Source organism: Tamandua tetradactyla, chromosome 7, assembly GCF_023851605.1.
Source record: "Tamandua tetradactyla isolate mTamTet1 chromosome 7, mTamTet1.pri, whole genome shotgun sequence".
NCBI classification, from domain to species: Eukaryota; Metazoa; Chordata; class Mammalia; order Pilosa; family Myrmecophagidae; genus Tamandua; species Tamandua tetradactyla.
In genome coordinates, this window is record NC_135333.1 from 107,944,377 (window position 1) to 107,961,535 (window position 17,159).

At 41.7% G+C, this 17,159-nt stretch overlaps 1 protein-coding gene and 1 pseudogene across 2 annotated transcripts in view; one reads left to right on the forward strand and one right to left on the reverse strand.

Annotated features, from left to right (window-relative positions):
• Nucleotides 1–8,122: 8,122 nt before the first annotated feature.
• Nucleotides 8,123–9,662, forward strand: LOC143690557 (protein enabled homolog pseudogene; annotated as a pseudogene).
• A 3,902-nt stretch (nt 9,663–13,564) lies between these two features.
• The window catches only part of COL2A1 (collagen type II alpha 1 chain), a 30,938-nt gene continuing 27,343 nt past the window's right edge, over nt 13,565–17,159 (reverse strand). For both annotated transcript variants that reach the window (XM_077170688.1, XM_077170687.1), the window contains 6 exons: nt 17,054–17,107; nt 16,516–16,623; nt 15,868–16,156; nt 15,277–15,464; nt 14,688–14,930; nt 13,565–14,144 (listed from right to left, as the gene is read on the reverse strand). In XM_077170688.1, coding sequence (XP_077026803.1) covers nt 13,998–14,144; nt 14,688–14,930; nt 15,277–15,464; nt 15,868–16,156; nt 16,516–16,623; nt 17,054–17,107 — 1,029 coding nt within the window. In that variant the 3' untranslated portion in view covers nt 13,565–13,997. The remainder of the gene's footprint in view (nt 14,145–14,687; nt 14,931–15,276; nt 15,465–15,867; nt 16,157–16,515; nt 16,624–17,053; nt 17,108–17,159) is intronic.

Sequence of the window (17,159 nt, forward strand, 5' to 3'; positions counted from 1 at the left end):
ACCATCACAACCCTTTTAAACTCATCAGGCACTGTATAGGACATAATTTACCTCTACCACCTATTCTGCAGCCCTAGATACCCTAAAGTAGGGCCTCTGAAGTCTCCTTTGGATAAATCCCTATCGTTTTTAAGGATTCTAACCCCAAGTGTCATGCAAATTATTTTTAAAAGAGCATTTTTGTTAGAAGCTTTACATTGATCTACAAGGCCCCACACATTTTCTCTGGACAATATAATCCTTATTCTTTGCCTTGATAAGTAAAAGTTACCTTCTCTAATTCTTCCCCACCTGATAGTACTCCTTTAAGATTCTCTCTGTTCTCTCACTTTTTTAGGAGAGGAAAACTGTTTCAGAAATTATCCTTTGATTTACCCAGCATCCAGTGGGTAAAGCAGAGAGTAAATCAGCTGGGGTTCAGATTCCTGATACCTTATTTATTTATTTATTTATTTTATGCCAGACACTATTTCATAGGAATCAGCACCTTTTAGAGCTGAGGAAGCAGAGGTGCTAGAGAAGAAAAGTAACCCAAATGAGGCCACACAGTAATAAGACAGGTCTATCCACTCAATCCTGCTGGAGTTAGGAATTTAATCTGTGAGGTTATTCTGACTGGAGATGCCTTCTGACTTTCTTGGGACATCAGGGATCATGAGAATTAGTAACAAATTTGGTCATGCCCCACCCCTCTGGTTGTGACTACAAGTCAGAGTGTACATTTCAATTTGACCATAGATGTAGGAAGATGCGAGGCTAAGCTTTCTGTTCCACTGCCTCTCTAGCCTTGAGCTCTTCCTCTGGCTCACTCCTATGCAGCAGTTGCATTCATTTCTAGTTTTTTTTCAGGTACCCAGGAATTGGGTGGATTGTGAGGTATCACCTTGACACCATGGTGCAAATGGTCACCATCTGCTAAGCTATTTTGATTGACTAATAGTGTTCTGGAAAGTGAAAACCAGAAAGCATTATGGTCTTATAGTCTGATTGACTATATATATCAGATTTACAGTCTGATGCTACCATACCATCATTCAGATTTTTCCTTCTAGCTGCTCCAGAACATTGAAAACTAGAAGGAATGTATATTATCATCACTTTTTTTTCTTTTTTATGAAAAATATACAAAAAAGCAATAAATTTCAAAGCATAATGTAACAATTAGTTGTAGAACAGATTTCAGAGTTTGGTGTGGGTTACAATTCCACAATTTTAGGTTTTTGCCTCTAGCTGCTCTAAGATACTGGAGATTAGAAGAAATATCAATATGATTCAGCAATCATACTTGTTTGTTAAACTCTACCTTCTCTGTATAAATCCACCATCACCTTTGATCTTTCTCCTACTCTTTAGGGGTATTTGGGCTATGCCCATTCTAACTTTATCATATTGGAAGGGCTATCAATAATAAGGGGGAGGAAGATGGAACTAGCTGATGTTCTAGAGAGGCTGGGCCCTTTAGGTTTCAGAATTTATCTGGTCAAGGACCCATCTGGAGGTTGTAGGTTTCTGGAAAGTTACCCTAGTGCATGGAACTATGCTGATGTTCTGAAAAGGCTGGCCCCTCTAGGTTTCAGGATATATCTGGTCCAATGACCAATCTTGAGGTTGTAGATTTCTAGAAAGTTACCCTATTGCATGGAACCCTTGTAGAATCTTATATATTGCTCTAGGTGTTCTATAGGATTGGCTAGAATGGGTTTGGCTGGGGGTTGGCAAGTTATGGTAGGTAGCAACATCTAACTGAAGTTTGCATGAGAATGACCTCCAGAGTAGCCTCTCGACTCTACTTGAACTCTCTCAGGCACTGATACCTTATTTGTTATGCTTCTTTTCTTCCTTTTGGTCAGGATGATGTTGTGATCCCATGGTGCCAGGGCCAGGCTCATCCCTGGAAGTCATCTCCCATGCTGCCAGGGAGACTTTCATCCCTGAATGTCATGTCCCATGTAGGGGGGAGGGCAATGATTTCATTTGCAGTGTTGGGCTTAGAGAGAATGAGGCCACATCTGAGCAACAAAAGAGATCCTCTGTAGGTGACTCTTAGGCACACCTATAGGTAGGCTAAGCTTTACAGCTATATATATAAGCTTTGCAAGAGCAAGCCTCAAGACCAATGGCTTGGCCTATTGATTTGGGTGTCTCCAATGTTTGACACAGTATCAGGGATTTCCCTGGTGGTAGAGTTTAATAGTTTCCTATTTTTTCTCCCATCCCTCAAGGAATTTTGCCAGTAGTTTTTGATCATCTGGTTAATATATTCTGGGATGTATTCAGCATTACAATAAGCTATTCAAGATTAAAAGCCCTCATTCTTATTCTGGGCTTCCTGTGTTTCACTTGTTTAAATGAGCAATCTATCTTTATAATTTCCTTAATAGAAAAGCTGTCAACCTTAATCTAGGATAGGAGAAGGGGCAGGGAGAGGGTGAGCTATTGGATTTAAGGTATGAGTGAGAGAAAGCAATGGATGACTCTCTAAATTTATTAGCAATGCCAATGCCAATTTTTTTTTTTTTTTTTTTACATGGGCAGGCACCAGGAAATGAACCCAGGTCTCTCCAGCATGGTAGGTGAGAACTCTGCCACTGAGCCACCATTGCCTGCCCACCAAATATCTTTTGAAATTTATTTTACAAAATTCTACTGTCATTGATTTCAATTAATTTTGTCCCTCCTGACTACATGACACATCGCCATCACAATGCCTCTCCAGGGCTTCCTCACTTTTACCACAGGTACACAAATAATTGGAAAGATTTCTCACTTTTACAGCATGTACACAAGTACTTGGAAAGAAAGGGGCACCTGATAGTAGAAAGAAGTGGGAAGGTATCAATTCAAAAGCCTGGTTTTCAGAAGTCCATGGATGCTGTAAGTGCGGGCCCAAGAAGCAAAGAATGGGGGTAAGAGGACAAGGGTGGCAGTGGGTGGTAGTGGTTAATGCTCCCACCTCTCTTTGATCTAAAAGTCTTATAGAAAGACAAATAGACCACCAAGATTATATGATTATATGTACTTATCACAAGCCCCTGTGGGATTCGTTTCCCTCTCCACCCCTCCCACCCCTCCTCCTGGGAGCATCTCTGATCCTTCCTACCCAGCAAGAGTCAATTCATACCCTCTCCTTTCATTCAGTGGGAATCAGTTCTCTTGCACCAGTCCACAATAAAACTACATTCCCAAAGTTGTGTTCAGTGTTTGCTCTTTAGAACAAAGCCATGCTTCTTTCATTCCTCCCTTCCTAAACATCTTGGTCTCTGGCCCCAGTTCACCACTGTGCTCCATGCAGTGCAAGGTTTACAGAAAGAGGAAACTTTGTGTTTGTGTGAGGCCACTAAACCAGATGGTATGGTTTCAGTTTCCTCCTTCTTGGTTGAAAAGTAATTAGAAGAACTACTTAAACGGATTCTAGGAGCATTTCTGGGAAGATGGCAGAGTAAGGAGATTCAGGACTCACTCCTCCCTCAAAAACAGCTAGTAAGCAGGTAAGAACTGTCTGGAAGAAATGTTTTTGGATTCCAGAAACCAGAAGAATACAGCATCCAGGGAAAAGCAGGAGGAGGAGGCTGCTAAAGTACTATAAAGGACTGTGAGTGGTTCTCTCTGCGGGGCAGCTGCTGACCCATCCCCCACTCTCACTCAGGCTGCCTTGGGATCCAGTCCCTGGCTAGGGGCTGCTGTTAGAAAGGACATAAAAACCTTCTTCCCAAAAATGTAGGGAAATATCTTATAAATCTTATGCTAGAAAGCAGTTTCCTAGACCATATACCCAAAGCACAAGCATTGAAGAAAGAAAGAAAGAAATGAGAACTCCTCAAAATTAAACACTTGTGCATCAAAGAACTTCATCAAGAAAGTAAAAGGACAACCTACACAATGGGAGACAATATTTGGAAATGATATATCAAATGAAGGTCTAGTATCCAGAATTTATAAAGAGATTGTTCAACTCAACATCAAAAAGACAGACAACACAATTACAAAATGGGCAAAAGACTTGAACAGACACTTCTCAGAAGAGGAAATACAAATGGCCAAAAGACACATGAAAAGTTGCTCAACTTCCCTGGCTATTAGGGAAATGCAAATCAAAACCACAATGAGATATCATCTCACACCCACCAGAATGGCCATTATCAAAAAAAACAGAAAACGATAAGTGCTGGAGAGAATGTGGAGAAAGAGGCACACTTATCCACTGTTGGTGGGAATGTCAAATGGTACGACCGCTGTGGAAAGCAGTTTGACCGTTCCTCAGGAAGCTAAGTATACAACTGCCATATCACCCAGCAATACCATTACTAAGTATCTACTCAGAGGACATGAGGGCAAAGACACAAACGGACATTTGCACACCAATGTGTATAGCAGCATTATTTACAATTGCCAAGAGATGGAAACAGCCCAAATATCCATCAACAGACGGGTGGCTAAACAAGCTGCGGTATATACATACGATGGGATATTATGCAGCTGTAAGACAGAATAAAGTTATGAAGTATGTAACAACATGGATGGCCCTTAAGGATATTATGCTGAGTGAGATTAGCCAGAAAAAGGGCAAATACTATATGGTCTCACTGATACGAACTAACATTAATGAATGAACATGGATAATTTCAGTTAAGAACAGAGGTCATCAGGAAATAGAAATAGAGTAGATATTGGGTAAGTGGATCAAAAGGGATACAGATTGTGCAACGGGACTGATTGTAAAAATTCAGAAGTGGATAACACAATACTACCTAAGTGTAATACAATAATGTTAAAATGCTGAATGAAGCTGAATGTGAGAATGATAGATGGAGAAGGTCTGGAGGCACAAAGGAAATCAGAAGGAAAGATATATAATAAAGACTGAGATGGTATAATCTAGGAATTCCTAGAGTATATAATGATAGTGACTAAATGTACAAATTTTTAAATGTTTTGCATGAGGAAGAACAAAGGATTGTCAATACTTCAGGGTGTTGAAAATAGATGGTAATTAATATTTTAAAACTTTACCTTATGTGTGAGACTGAAGAAAAAAATATTTGGTACAAAATTTATATTTCACCTAGTGCATTTCCAAATATAACTTATGTGCACAACTTAATTGAGCACCACAAGTACATGGAACCTTGAGTAGGGCATGAGATTTTTTAAGTTTGTCCAGAGTGATGCCTCGATAAACTCCAGAAGGATTTGAACAGTGAATAAAAGAGTATTTTCAAAGTCCTTTTGGGAGAATGGTGAGAATATTCAACTTCCCCAAGTGGAGAATTCTTGATATTCTCACAAGCAGTGGGGACAACCAAAGCAATAGGTTAAGCCCCCAATCTTGGGGGTTGTTCATATGAAACTTAACCCTGCAAAGGATAGGCTAAGTCTACTTAAAATTAGGCCTGAGTCACCCCCAAGAGGACCTTTTTTATTCTCAGATGTGGCCTCTCTCTCTCAGCCAACACGACAAGCAAGTTTATTGCCCTCCCCCTGTCTACGTGGGACATGACTCCCAGGGGTGTGGACCTTCCTGGCAATGTGGGACAGAAATCCTAGGAGCTGGGACTCAGCACCAAGGGATTGAGAAAACCTTCTCGACCAAAACGGGGAAGAGTGAAATGAGACAAAATAAAGTAAACGGGGAAGAGTGAAATGAGACAAAATAAAGTGTCGATGGCTGGGAGATTCCAAACAGGGTCGAGAGGTTATCCTGGAGGTTATTCTTATGCATTAAGTAGATATCACCTTGTTATTCAAGACGTAATGGAGAGGCTGGAGGAAACTGCCTGAAAATATAGAGCTGTGTTCCAGTAGCCATGTTTCTTGAAGATCATTGTATAATGATATAGTTCGCAATGTGACTGTGTGATTGTGAACACCTTGTGTCTGATGCTTCATTTATCTACCTTATGGACAGATAAATAAAACGTGTATTAAAAATAAATGAATAATAGGGGGAACAAATGTTAAAATAAATTTAGTAGATTGAAATGCTACTGATCAATGAAAGAAGGGGTAAGGGGTATAGTATATATGATTTTTTTTCTGTTTTCTTTTTCTGAATTGATGCAAATGTTCTAAGAAATGATCATGATGATGAATATACACCTATGTGATGAAAAAAGTTCATATTGTATGTTGATTGTTTTATTGTGTATTTTAATAAAAATTGTTTTATTGTATGTTTTAATAAAAATTTAAAAACAATCCAAAAAACCCCTCTTCCCCAAAAATGGAGCAGGGGAAACTGGTTGAGCAATGATCATGGCTCTTGATCAGTATATTTAGACCACTGGGTCCCGACTCTGAACCACTGTTTTAGCCCACTCAGATAGTGATCACCTTGACCATAGTTTCAACCCTAGCCCTGAAAGGTGTGAAGGCAGTGGATATTTAAAGACAGAATGTCTCCTCAGGACTGCAGGAAACAGTTTGCTTAAGGGTGTCTTCTTCTGAGCAGGCCAGGAGAGCAAGCTTCAGGGAGCCATCAAAAAGGCTTTGGGCATCTTTCTTGACCCTCTCCCCAGGGCTCTTTGGAGCTGGTCTGTGCCCCATTTGTGGGTCTCTGGCCCTGTTTTAGCTGAGAAATACTGACTTGGGAAAGTCCTTTCTAAGGTGACCCTCCTCCCAGAATTTGCTCTTTAGGTAAAAAGCTAGAGATAATGAAAGGAGTTTAAAAAAAACAAAAACAAAACAAAAACTGCAGGCAAAACAGAACAGATCAAGATTCCCAGAGAAGGAACAGAGGAAAGGAAGCTTTCTCCTGGGGGTGAAACAATTGCACAAATAGCGCAATCTTAAAAATTGTACTACATCTCCAGGGCAAGAATCAGATGAAGAAGAGTTGAAAAATCTGATCAGTTAAACACAGGCTATTCTAAAGGTCTAAAATAAGGAGAACCAAATGGCAAAGAACAGTCTTTACACAAAACCAACCAACAATAAAACCCTATGCAAGAGAGAGAAGCTGACCTTCAGAGTAAACTCAAGATAACCAGAAGCCTGGATGTCAGCAAAAATTACAAGTCATATTAATAAGTAGGAAGATATCACCCAATCAAAGGTAAAAATAAAACTTCAGAGGAGACAAAGAATTTAGAATAACTAAACAAATATGGTTAAACCAATCTTCTAAATCAATTCAAGGAGATGAAGGAAAATATAGCTAAAGAGATAAAAATATTAAGAGGACACTAGATGAGCATAAAGAAGAATTTGAAAGTATAAAAAGAAACAAATTATGAGAATGAAAGTCACAATAAAAATGATAAAAAAAAAAACCCACACTGGAGGCATACAACAACAGAATTGAAGACACAGAGGAAAGAATCAGCAAACTACAAGACAGGACAATAAAAATCTTACAGATAGAAGAACAGAGAAAAGAATAGAGAAATTTGAGCAGAGTCTCAGAGGTGTGAATGACACACCTCTGAGAGGTGTGTGGAGACATAGTGTCCTGGCTGTTCCAAAAGGAGAGGAGATGAAAAAACAGGCATAGAGAATAGTTGAGGAAATACTGGCTCCAAATTTCCCCACTTTTATGAAATATACATGTCCAAGAAGCGTAACATACTTCAAACAGAATAAATCCTAATAGACCTACTCAGAGATATATACTAATCAGAATGTCAAATGCCAAAGATAAAGAAAGAACCCTGGAAGTAGCAAGAGAAAAGTGACTTGTCACATAAAAGGAAATCACAATCAGACTGTGTTGCTTTCTCATCAGAAACCATGGAAGCAAGAAGACAGTGGTATGATATATTTAAGGTACTGAAAGAGAAAAACTGCCAACCAGCCAAGAGTTCTTTATCTAGCAAAAACGTCCTTCAAAAATGAAGGAGGGTTTAAAATATCCACAGATAAATAGAAACAGAGTTCATCAACAAGAGGCCTGCCCTACAAGAAATACTAAAGGGAGTTCTGCAGGCTGAAAGGAAAGGACGGGAGAGAAAAGTCTGGAGGAGAGTGTAAAAATGAAGATTTTATCAGCAAGGGTAGCAAAAGGGGTCAAAAGAAGGCAAAAAAAAAATTATATATATGTATATATATAGAGAAAGAGAGAATGAGAGAGGCGGGCCTCTGGAGCCATGGTAGGGCGCGTGGCCTGGCAGACACCATTAGAAGGAGGATGAGGAAGCTCCCGGAGAAGGAAGAAAAGGAGCAGGGGGAGGTGGGAGGCGGTGGCCACTGGGGATCCTCTCTGTGAGTTGGCCTCTCCGCTCCCTCTCCAGCCTTTCTTTAGTCTTCATTCGCACTTGGCCTGCACCTCAGCTTTGTGCAAGGAGATGGTATAGCCACCTCGTTGCCCAAAGGAAGAGGCAGACACTTGTCTTCAGTCTGAGCTGTGTCCCTGTCCCTGGGGAAGAGACAAGAAAGGGAACGGCCTGAATGCCTGGAGTGGGAGAGGCAAGAAAGGAAGGAGCGTGACAGACTCCAACAGGAAAGGCAAGAAAGAGCAACAAGAGTGACTAGAGAGGGAGCAGGATGGAATAGAGCTAAGAGTTCTTGTAATAGTGACTAGAGGGAGAGCGAGCGAAGAATATCAAATGCTGCTGCCCCTGCTCTGTTGAGATCCCTCTAAACTGTACTGGGAGACGCTTCTGCTTTTGTGCCAGGTTTGCAGGCAGCCTTTCAGCAAGCCTGACAGACTCCAGCCCAACAGGGCTTTGTCTTGGGACTGCCTGCCCCTCATCCCCCTCCACCACTCCCACTAGGTCCTACCCAGCCTTTCAGCAGCCCTTTCTCCTCCCCCAGGACTCCATCCACCCCCTCTGCTTTCATCATCCGGGCCTCCACCACCCCCTCCTCCACCCCCTCCACCTAATCGAGTACTCTCCTGCACCACCTCCTGCCCCCCAACCCCGCATCTGGATTTTCTGTGGGATCCATGGCAGAAGACAATCACCCTTTAACTGGACTTGCAGCTGCAATTGCTCAGAGCAAAACTTAGGAAAGTGTCACGGATGGAGGATGCCTCTTTCTTAAGCAGGGGAAATATCATTGGTGTGAACTCAGCCTCATCCAAGACAGGCACCAGTCATGGAAATGGACCCTTTCCTTACAGGGTAGTGGTTTAATGGAAGAAATGAGTGTCCTGCTGACAAGGAAATAAATTGCTGAAAATGGATCAACAATAGAAATAGAACAAAAATGAAGAAAAATGAAGAAGAAAAGATTCAGATCCTGTAACTTCACAAGTACCCCTGAAACAAAAAGAAAACCTTGGGAAAGAACAAATACAATGAATGGCAGCAAGACAACACCTGTTATCTCCAGACGGAATTCTCCAAGGAAAAATCAGATTGTTTTTCACAACAGGCCCTATGATTCATTATACAGACCAAAATCTGCACCCTCATCCCAGCCCAATGCCAGTGGAGTTCAGACAGAAGGGCTAGACTATGACAGATTGAAGCAGGACATTTAAGATGAAATGAGAAAAGAGTTAATGAAACAAAGAATCAGGGCAATCAGACAGGAACTGAGCAAGTCCAACACTGCACAAAGAAAAAAACTAAAGAGAGATAGGACTTTAATCTGGAGGGGGAAAATGCCCACAAACAGCAACTGTTAACAGCAGCAAACCCCTACCTTTTGTGAGCTGTGAGAAGAAAATGGGAGACAAACAATTGGAAGGAGGGAAAACCAACATATGTTGAAAGTCTTCAGACATATCACTCTGTTAAAAAAGCTATTTGCCTCCCAGCTCGCTTCTTTTTTCTGACCTTTACAACAGGATGAAATACAGCTGTCTAAGAGTTCTTATAATAGTTATGCAGAAAATACTATACTCATCAGGCAAGATCACAGTGCATCAAAATATTTTCATGTCAAGACAGAATTGCACATTTTCTACAATCCATTGCTTAAAGAGGAAATGGCTTATGAAGTGTTTTTTTCCAGAGTGTGCTATGAAGGATTTAGCAAGTTATGCTATTGTATTGAAAATGTTTCAAGTTTGTCTTCCTATCACATTTGTTATTCCATAAATAAATGAGATCAGCCTTTTATAGGCAAAGATCAGAAAACCTGGGTAAAAAGATGTGACATATAAAAACCAAAGGATAAAATGGTTGAAATAAGTACTGCCTTTACAGTAATAACATTGAATGTTAATAGATTAAACTCCCTAATCAAAAGACACAGACTAGCAGAAAAGAAATTCACCTTAGACCCAAAGACACAAATAGGTTGAAAGTGAATAGTTGGGAGAAGGCATTACATGCAAATGGAGCTGGGATAGCTATACTAATATCAGACAAAACAGAAGTTAAGAGCAAAAATGTTATGAGACAAAGAAGGACACTATATATTAATAAAAGGAGCAATTCACCAAGAAGAAATAACAATCATAAATCTTTATGCACACAAACAAGGTGCCTGAAAGTACATGAGGCAAATGCTGGCAAAACTGAAGGGAGTAACAGACATTTCTACAATAATAGTAGGAGAATTCAACACACCACTCTCTTCCAATAGATAGAACATCGAGATATAGAATCAATAAGGAAACAGAGAACTTAATAATATGGTAAATAAACTAGATTTAACAGACATATACAGAACTCTGCACCCCAAAACAGCAGGATATAAATTCTTGAGAAGAATTCTGTTGGATCATTCTCCAGGATAGACCACATATTGGGTCACAATAAAGATCTCAAATTTTAAAACATTGAAACTATACAAAGCACTTTCTCTGACCATAATGGAATGAAGTGAAAAATCATTAACAGGTAGAGAACTGGAAAATTAACTGTTAGATGGAAGTTAAACAATACACTCTTAAACAATTAGTGGGTTGAAGAATAAATTGCAAGAGAAATCAATGAACATCTCAAGATGATAGAAAACAAGAACACAACATATCGAAACTTACGGGATACAGCAAAGTCAGTGCTGAGAGGGAGATTTTTTTCTCTAACCACTTAGATTACAAAATAAGGAAGCTAAAATCAAAGCCTTAATTGCACATCTGGAAGAACTAGAAAAAGAACAAAAATTAATTTCAAAGCAAGCAGAAGGAAAGAAATAACAAAGATTAGAGCAGAATTAAATGAAAATGAGAATTAAAAAAATGTAGGATCAACAAACCCAAAAGTTGTTTCTTCAAGAAGATCCATAAAATTGACAAACCCTAGCTAGACTAACAAAGAAAAAAATAGAGAAGATGCAAATAAATTAAACTAGAAATGAGAGGGGTGTCATTATTACTGACCTCACAGAAATAAAAAAGATAATAAGAGAATACTATGAACAACTCTATGCCAATAAATTAGACAACTTAGATGAAATGGACAAATTCCTAGAAACACACAAGCAACTTACACTCATTCTGGAAGAACTAGAAGAACTCAACAGACCAATTACAAGTAGAGATTTAATCAGTCATCAAAAAACTGCTGAAAGGAAAAGCTCAGGACTAGATGGCTTCACAGGTAAATTCTACCAATCATTCTAAGAAGAATTACCACTCCTGCTCAAACTCTTCCAAAAAATTGAAGAGGAAAGAATACTACCTAACATTCTATGATGTCAACATCACACTAATATCAAAGCCAGATAAAGATACTACAAGAAAAGAAAATTACAGGCCAATTTCCCTGATGAACATAGATGTAAAAATCCTCAGCAAAATATTTGCAAATCGAATCCAACAGCACATTAAAAGAATTATACACCATGATCAAGTGGGTTTTATCCCAAGGGTAGTTCAACACAAGAAAGTCATTTAATGTACTACACCACATTAGCAGATCAAAGAGGAAAACCCACTTGATCATCTCGGTTAATGCAGAAAATGCATTTGACAAAATCCAACATCCTTTGTTGATAAAACACTTCAAAAGATAGGAATAGAAGGAAACTTTCTCAACATGATAAAAGGCGTGTATTAAAAACCCACAGCTAACATCATATTAAATGGTAAAAGACTGAAAACTTCCCCTTCAAAATCTGGAACAAGATAAGGATGCCCACTGTCACCGCTGTGGTTCAGCATTGTGTTGGACATTCTAGCTAAAGTTAGAAGGTTTTTTGGGGTTGTTTTTGTTTTTAGACTTTATGCCCAAAGCATAAGCAATAAGAGGGGGAAAAAAATCAATAAATAGGGCTTCCTCAAAATTAAAAGCTTTCGGACAACAAAGGGCTTTGTCAAAAAAGTGAAAAAACAACCTATTCAATGGGAGAAAATATTTGGAAGCCATATATTCAATAAGTATTTAATATCCAGAATATATAAATAAATCCTATAACTCAGCAATAAAAAGAAAGCAATCCAATTTAAAAGTGGGCAAAAGACTTGAATAGACATTTCTCCAAAGAAGAAAATCCATAGCTAAAAAGCACATGAAAAGATGCTCAACATCATCAGCTATTAGGGAAATGCAAATCAAAATCAAAATCATTTACCATTTCACACCTACTAGAATGGATACTATTAAAAAAAAAACAACAGAAAACAACAAGTGTAGGAAAGAATGTGGAGAAATTGGAGCATTCATTCATTGCTGGTGGGAATGTAAAACGGTTCATCTGCTGTGGAAGATAGTTTCACAGGAAGCTAAGTATAGTATTGCCATATCATCCGGCAGTCCCGCTGCTAGGTATATACCCAGAAGAACTGAAAGCAGGGACTTGAACAGACATTTGCATGCTGATGTTTATAGTGGCATTATTCACAATTGCCAATAGGTGGAAGCAAACCAAATGCCCAGCAGCCAACGAATGAATAAAGAAAATGTGGTACACACATAGGATGTAATATTATTCAGCTGTAAAAAGAATGAAGTCCTGATGCATGTAACAACATGGATGAAACTTGAGGATATTATGTTGAGTGAAATAAGACAGACACAAAAGGACAAATATTGTGTGATCTCACTGTTACGAATTCATTATGATAAGCAAGCTCATGGAGTTAGGATCTAGAATATAGGTTACCAGGAAATAAATTGGGGTTAGAGAATGGGTTGTTGATACTTGTCCAGGCTTATGATAAAGGTTTGGGAATAGATATTGGTGTTGGGAGCATATTATCGCGAGTGTAATCAACTGCACGGGTTGAATGTGTTGAAAGAGGAAACTTTAAGATGTATACGTTACTAGAATATAGATTAGAAGATAAAACACAAGACTGTACAGCACAGTGAATGTCCTGTAGTTAATAGTGCAAATATAAGAATGTTTTTTCATGGGTTATAACAAATATACAAGGTGGTAATATTAGAGTGGTATATGGGGAAAATACACCTAACATAAATAATGAATGACAGAACTATTTTAATAATCTTTCATCAATTGTAATAAAGCTAACTACTGTTTTAAAAAATAGTACAATTATAAAAAGAAAAGTGCCATCATCAATCATTAACAAATGTTCCACACTAATGCACAGTGTTGGTGGTGAGATTGTGTATGGGAATCCTATGTTTTATGCATGATTGTTTTGTAAACCCAGAACTTCTCTAACAAAAAAAATAGAAGAAGGCCTTAGAAAGGCCAGTTAGCCACGCCTACAGAATCAAGTGCCAATGGAAAGGAACAAAGCACAGGTCAACATATACTTTCCAATAATTTTTTTGTCTTTAATATCAATTGACATTTTAAAAAATACAGAGGTGTTTGACACAGAATAGCACCATTGTGTAGGACACACACAGTTCCTGTGCCCAGCTGAAGGGGGGAGGTCTTCTTGCCTGGGCTGGGGGGCAGTCACTCAGGGGGCGTTTGACTCACACCAGTTAGTTTCCTGCCTCTGCCTTGACCCAAAGGTCTTACAGGAAGACAATAAATAAATAGAACACCGAGATTTTATTTTGCAGTCTGCCCAGTTCAGATCTCTTAAAAAGAGAGGGAATAAAAGTCCAAAATGTGAGAGGTTGGGATGAATGGACTTCAGGTCAGGTCAGCCATTCAGTGCAGAGTCCTAGAGTGACTGAGATTGGAAAGTACTTGGGTCCTTTGGGTTTGGAATAGATTGTGTTGTTTCTGGGTTTGGGTTTTTACAAGAAGCAGGCAGGCCCTATGTCCACACCAAATTCCTGATCTGGCCCTCCTATGTCCATGGGTGCGATGTCAATGATGGGGAGGCGAGAGGTCTTCTGTGACTGGTACACAATGACTGTCTTGCCCCACTTACCGGTGTGTTTCTAGGGGAGAAAGAGAGGAGATGCCATTCAGTAGATACCTTGCAATTCAGTAGACTGAACAACCTGATAAGCAGCCTTAGGCCACAGAGTTCCCCATTTGGGAATTCCCTAGACCTTCCTCTTAGCTGGCAGAGATGGCTCTACTTTAACACCTATCCTCAGCAGCAAGGCTCTCCTCCATCCTTCCCTTCCTCCCTTCCCGGTCCCCATCGGGAGCTCCCCTCACTCTGACCCACTCTTCACTTTATGTCTTAGGTATGCTCATACACATCACATGAATACTTCTAGAAGAGTCACTGAACACACTGGGTAGCATCTGATTCCCCTGAGCCAAACAAGTGGAGAAAATAGGATAATTATGTGACTCTCCCTTACCTGTCACTCTGCTTGTCTTCTGTGCATAACCCCCTCAAACTCACGCCTCTGATTATCCCATCAATTTAGGACTATGACACGTCCTCTGGACCCTCTGCCCTGTTCCAGTCTGACCCCCAGGCTACACCGTATCTCATCTCCCTGGTGGCTCTGGCCAGCGTAACTCACCGTGCAGCCATCCTTCAAGACATTATATGTGAACCTGCTGTTGCCCTCAGCCCGGATCTCAACATCGTTGGAACCCTGGATAAGTAGGGCTTTCTTGAGGTTACCAGCTGCTTCATCCATGTAGGCAATGCTGTTCTTGCAGTGATAGGTAATGTTCTGGGAGCCCTCGGAGGACAGCAGGCGTAGGAAGGTCATCTGGATGTTGGCAGTGTTGGGAGCCAGGTTGTCATCTCCGTAGCTGAACTGTTAGGACACAGAGTAGAAGTATGAGGCCTGGGAGCCTGGCATTCAATGGGACTAGGAGGCTCTAGAGGTCCTCCAATTGTCTAGGATTCAGAGGACCTGAAAGGGGGTGTTGAGGGAGCAGGTAACTGGGAGGATGTTTTTGCACCCAGGGAGTAGAACAAGCCTCTGAGCGCCTTTCCCCACCTCTAAATGGAAAGAAAAAAAAAACCTACTTTCCCCTCTCCTTCCTCTTAAGCCCAAAGGAAAACTGGTGAGAATATGAAGAAGATGCTAAAAGCTTCCAGGGGGAAATTAGATAAGATTTTCAGAAGCCATCTCTGACCTTGAACAATCAGGTACTCACATGGAAGCCACCGTTGATGGTTTCTCCAAACCAGATATGTTTCTTCTCCTTGCTCTTGCTGCTCCACCAGTTCTTTTTGGGAACATTCGCTGGGTTAGGGTAGACACAGGTCTGGCCAGTCTCCATGTTGCAGAAAACCTTCATGGCATCCAAGGTGCAGCCCTGGTTGGGGTCGATCCAGTAGTCTCCTGTGGGGGAGAAGACCACACCCCAGGTGGGTTCAGTCAGACACAGAAGAAGGACAAGCCTGACTGGGAGAGCCACAAAGAGCCACAGGGAATCCGAGGGGAGGGAGGTGGGGCATATGGCCCAAAGCGAGGGGAGACAGAAGAATGTAGGGGCTCAGAAACTAGGAAGGACAGAGTCCTCTGAGTTCTGAAGAGGGTGTAAGCAAAAAGGGTAGAACAATGCCTGCCTGATGGCAGTGCCTCTACCTTGGAAGTCACATGTCTGCTATGAAATGGGGGAGCAACCACCTACTAGAGCCTTCTAGGTGAGCTCTGCCCTGAGCTAAGGGGTGCCTCCTCCCTTGCTTCCCAGTGGACTGAATTCCTACTCTCCAGGGCAGATGATCCAGCCCCCCAGGCTCACCGCTCTTCCATTCAGGGTGGCAGAGTTTCAGGTCCCGGCAGGTGCGAGCGGGGTTCTTGCGGGAGCCCTCGGGGCTGCGGATGCTCTCGATCTGGTTGTTGAGGGACTTGAGCGTGGCATCCACCTCCACGTCATGCTGTCTCAGGTTACCAGCTGCCTCGTCGGCCCGCATGTATTGCAGGGGGTCAGGGCCCTTCTCTCTCTGACCGAGGCCAGCAAAAGCTGACATGTCAATGCCAGGGCCAGGGGGACCTGGAGGGCCAGGGGGTCCAGGGTTTCCAGGAGGACCCTGTGACAGGAAACAGACAGATCAGCCAAGAACAGTAGGGAGGGCCCCTCTGGGTCCATCCCCACCTGCTAGAATGTGCTAGAATGTCTCCTTCCCAGTCACATGGCAGGAAGGTGCAGGAGGGGATCCCAGCAGACACCAGGTGATCAAGAACAAGAAAAGCCTAGCACTTTCTCTATTTCTTCCATTAGCCAATAGCCATCGTGAACCCCTTGAACCTCTGGGGAGGTCTTGGGATAGGGGATACCATCACCAGTAGCTATAGGCTGTAGCCCTAGATGGGCCCTGAGTACCAGCAAACTCAAGCCTCCTGGAGGCTGGTGCACCTAAGTCAGCAGGGAAAGAGTCAGGACACTTACAGCGGGGCCAGTTTCGCCTGAACGTCCACGGGGACCAGGAGGTCCAATAGGGCCAGGGATTCCATTAGCGCCATCTTTGCCAGACGGACCAACAGGGCCAGGTGGACCCTGCAGGCCAAGAGAGAGGAGAGATGGTGAGGAAAGACGGGCTGCCAAAGGGAAAGGTGGGGTGCCTGTCCTGGTAGCGCTGTTGCCAATTCCTCATATTTCTCAGTCATAGGAGACTACACTGATCTCTATTTGGCCACGAAGCAGGAGGATAACTCTGTGGTAGAGCTTTCCTCCTACCCTGCTAAGCTTCTCAGTAAAATCCTCATTAAGGGGTTTGACTGGCGCCTTAAAGCACTGTGACCCCAGGTGCTTTTCTAGTCATTGTCACACCAACCTGGTCCTGCCCCAGCTGCTGAGTGAGGACCCTGGAACCCACGGCTTACCCAGAAGCAGCACCCTTTCCCTCCCCAGCTGAACACCTGGCCAGTGCTCTAGCCCCTCCCTCTGGGGTAGGGGTCACGCCATCTCCTAGCTCCATCTCACTTACTCTAGGTCCAGAAGGACCAGCAGGACCAGAAGCACCTTGGTCTCCAGAAGGACCCTGTGTAGAAGGAAGAGGCAAAGGTCAGAGGTCAGCACAGACAAGGCTCCAG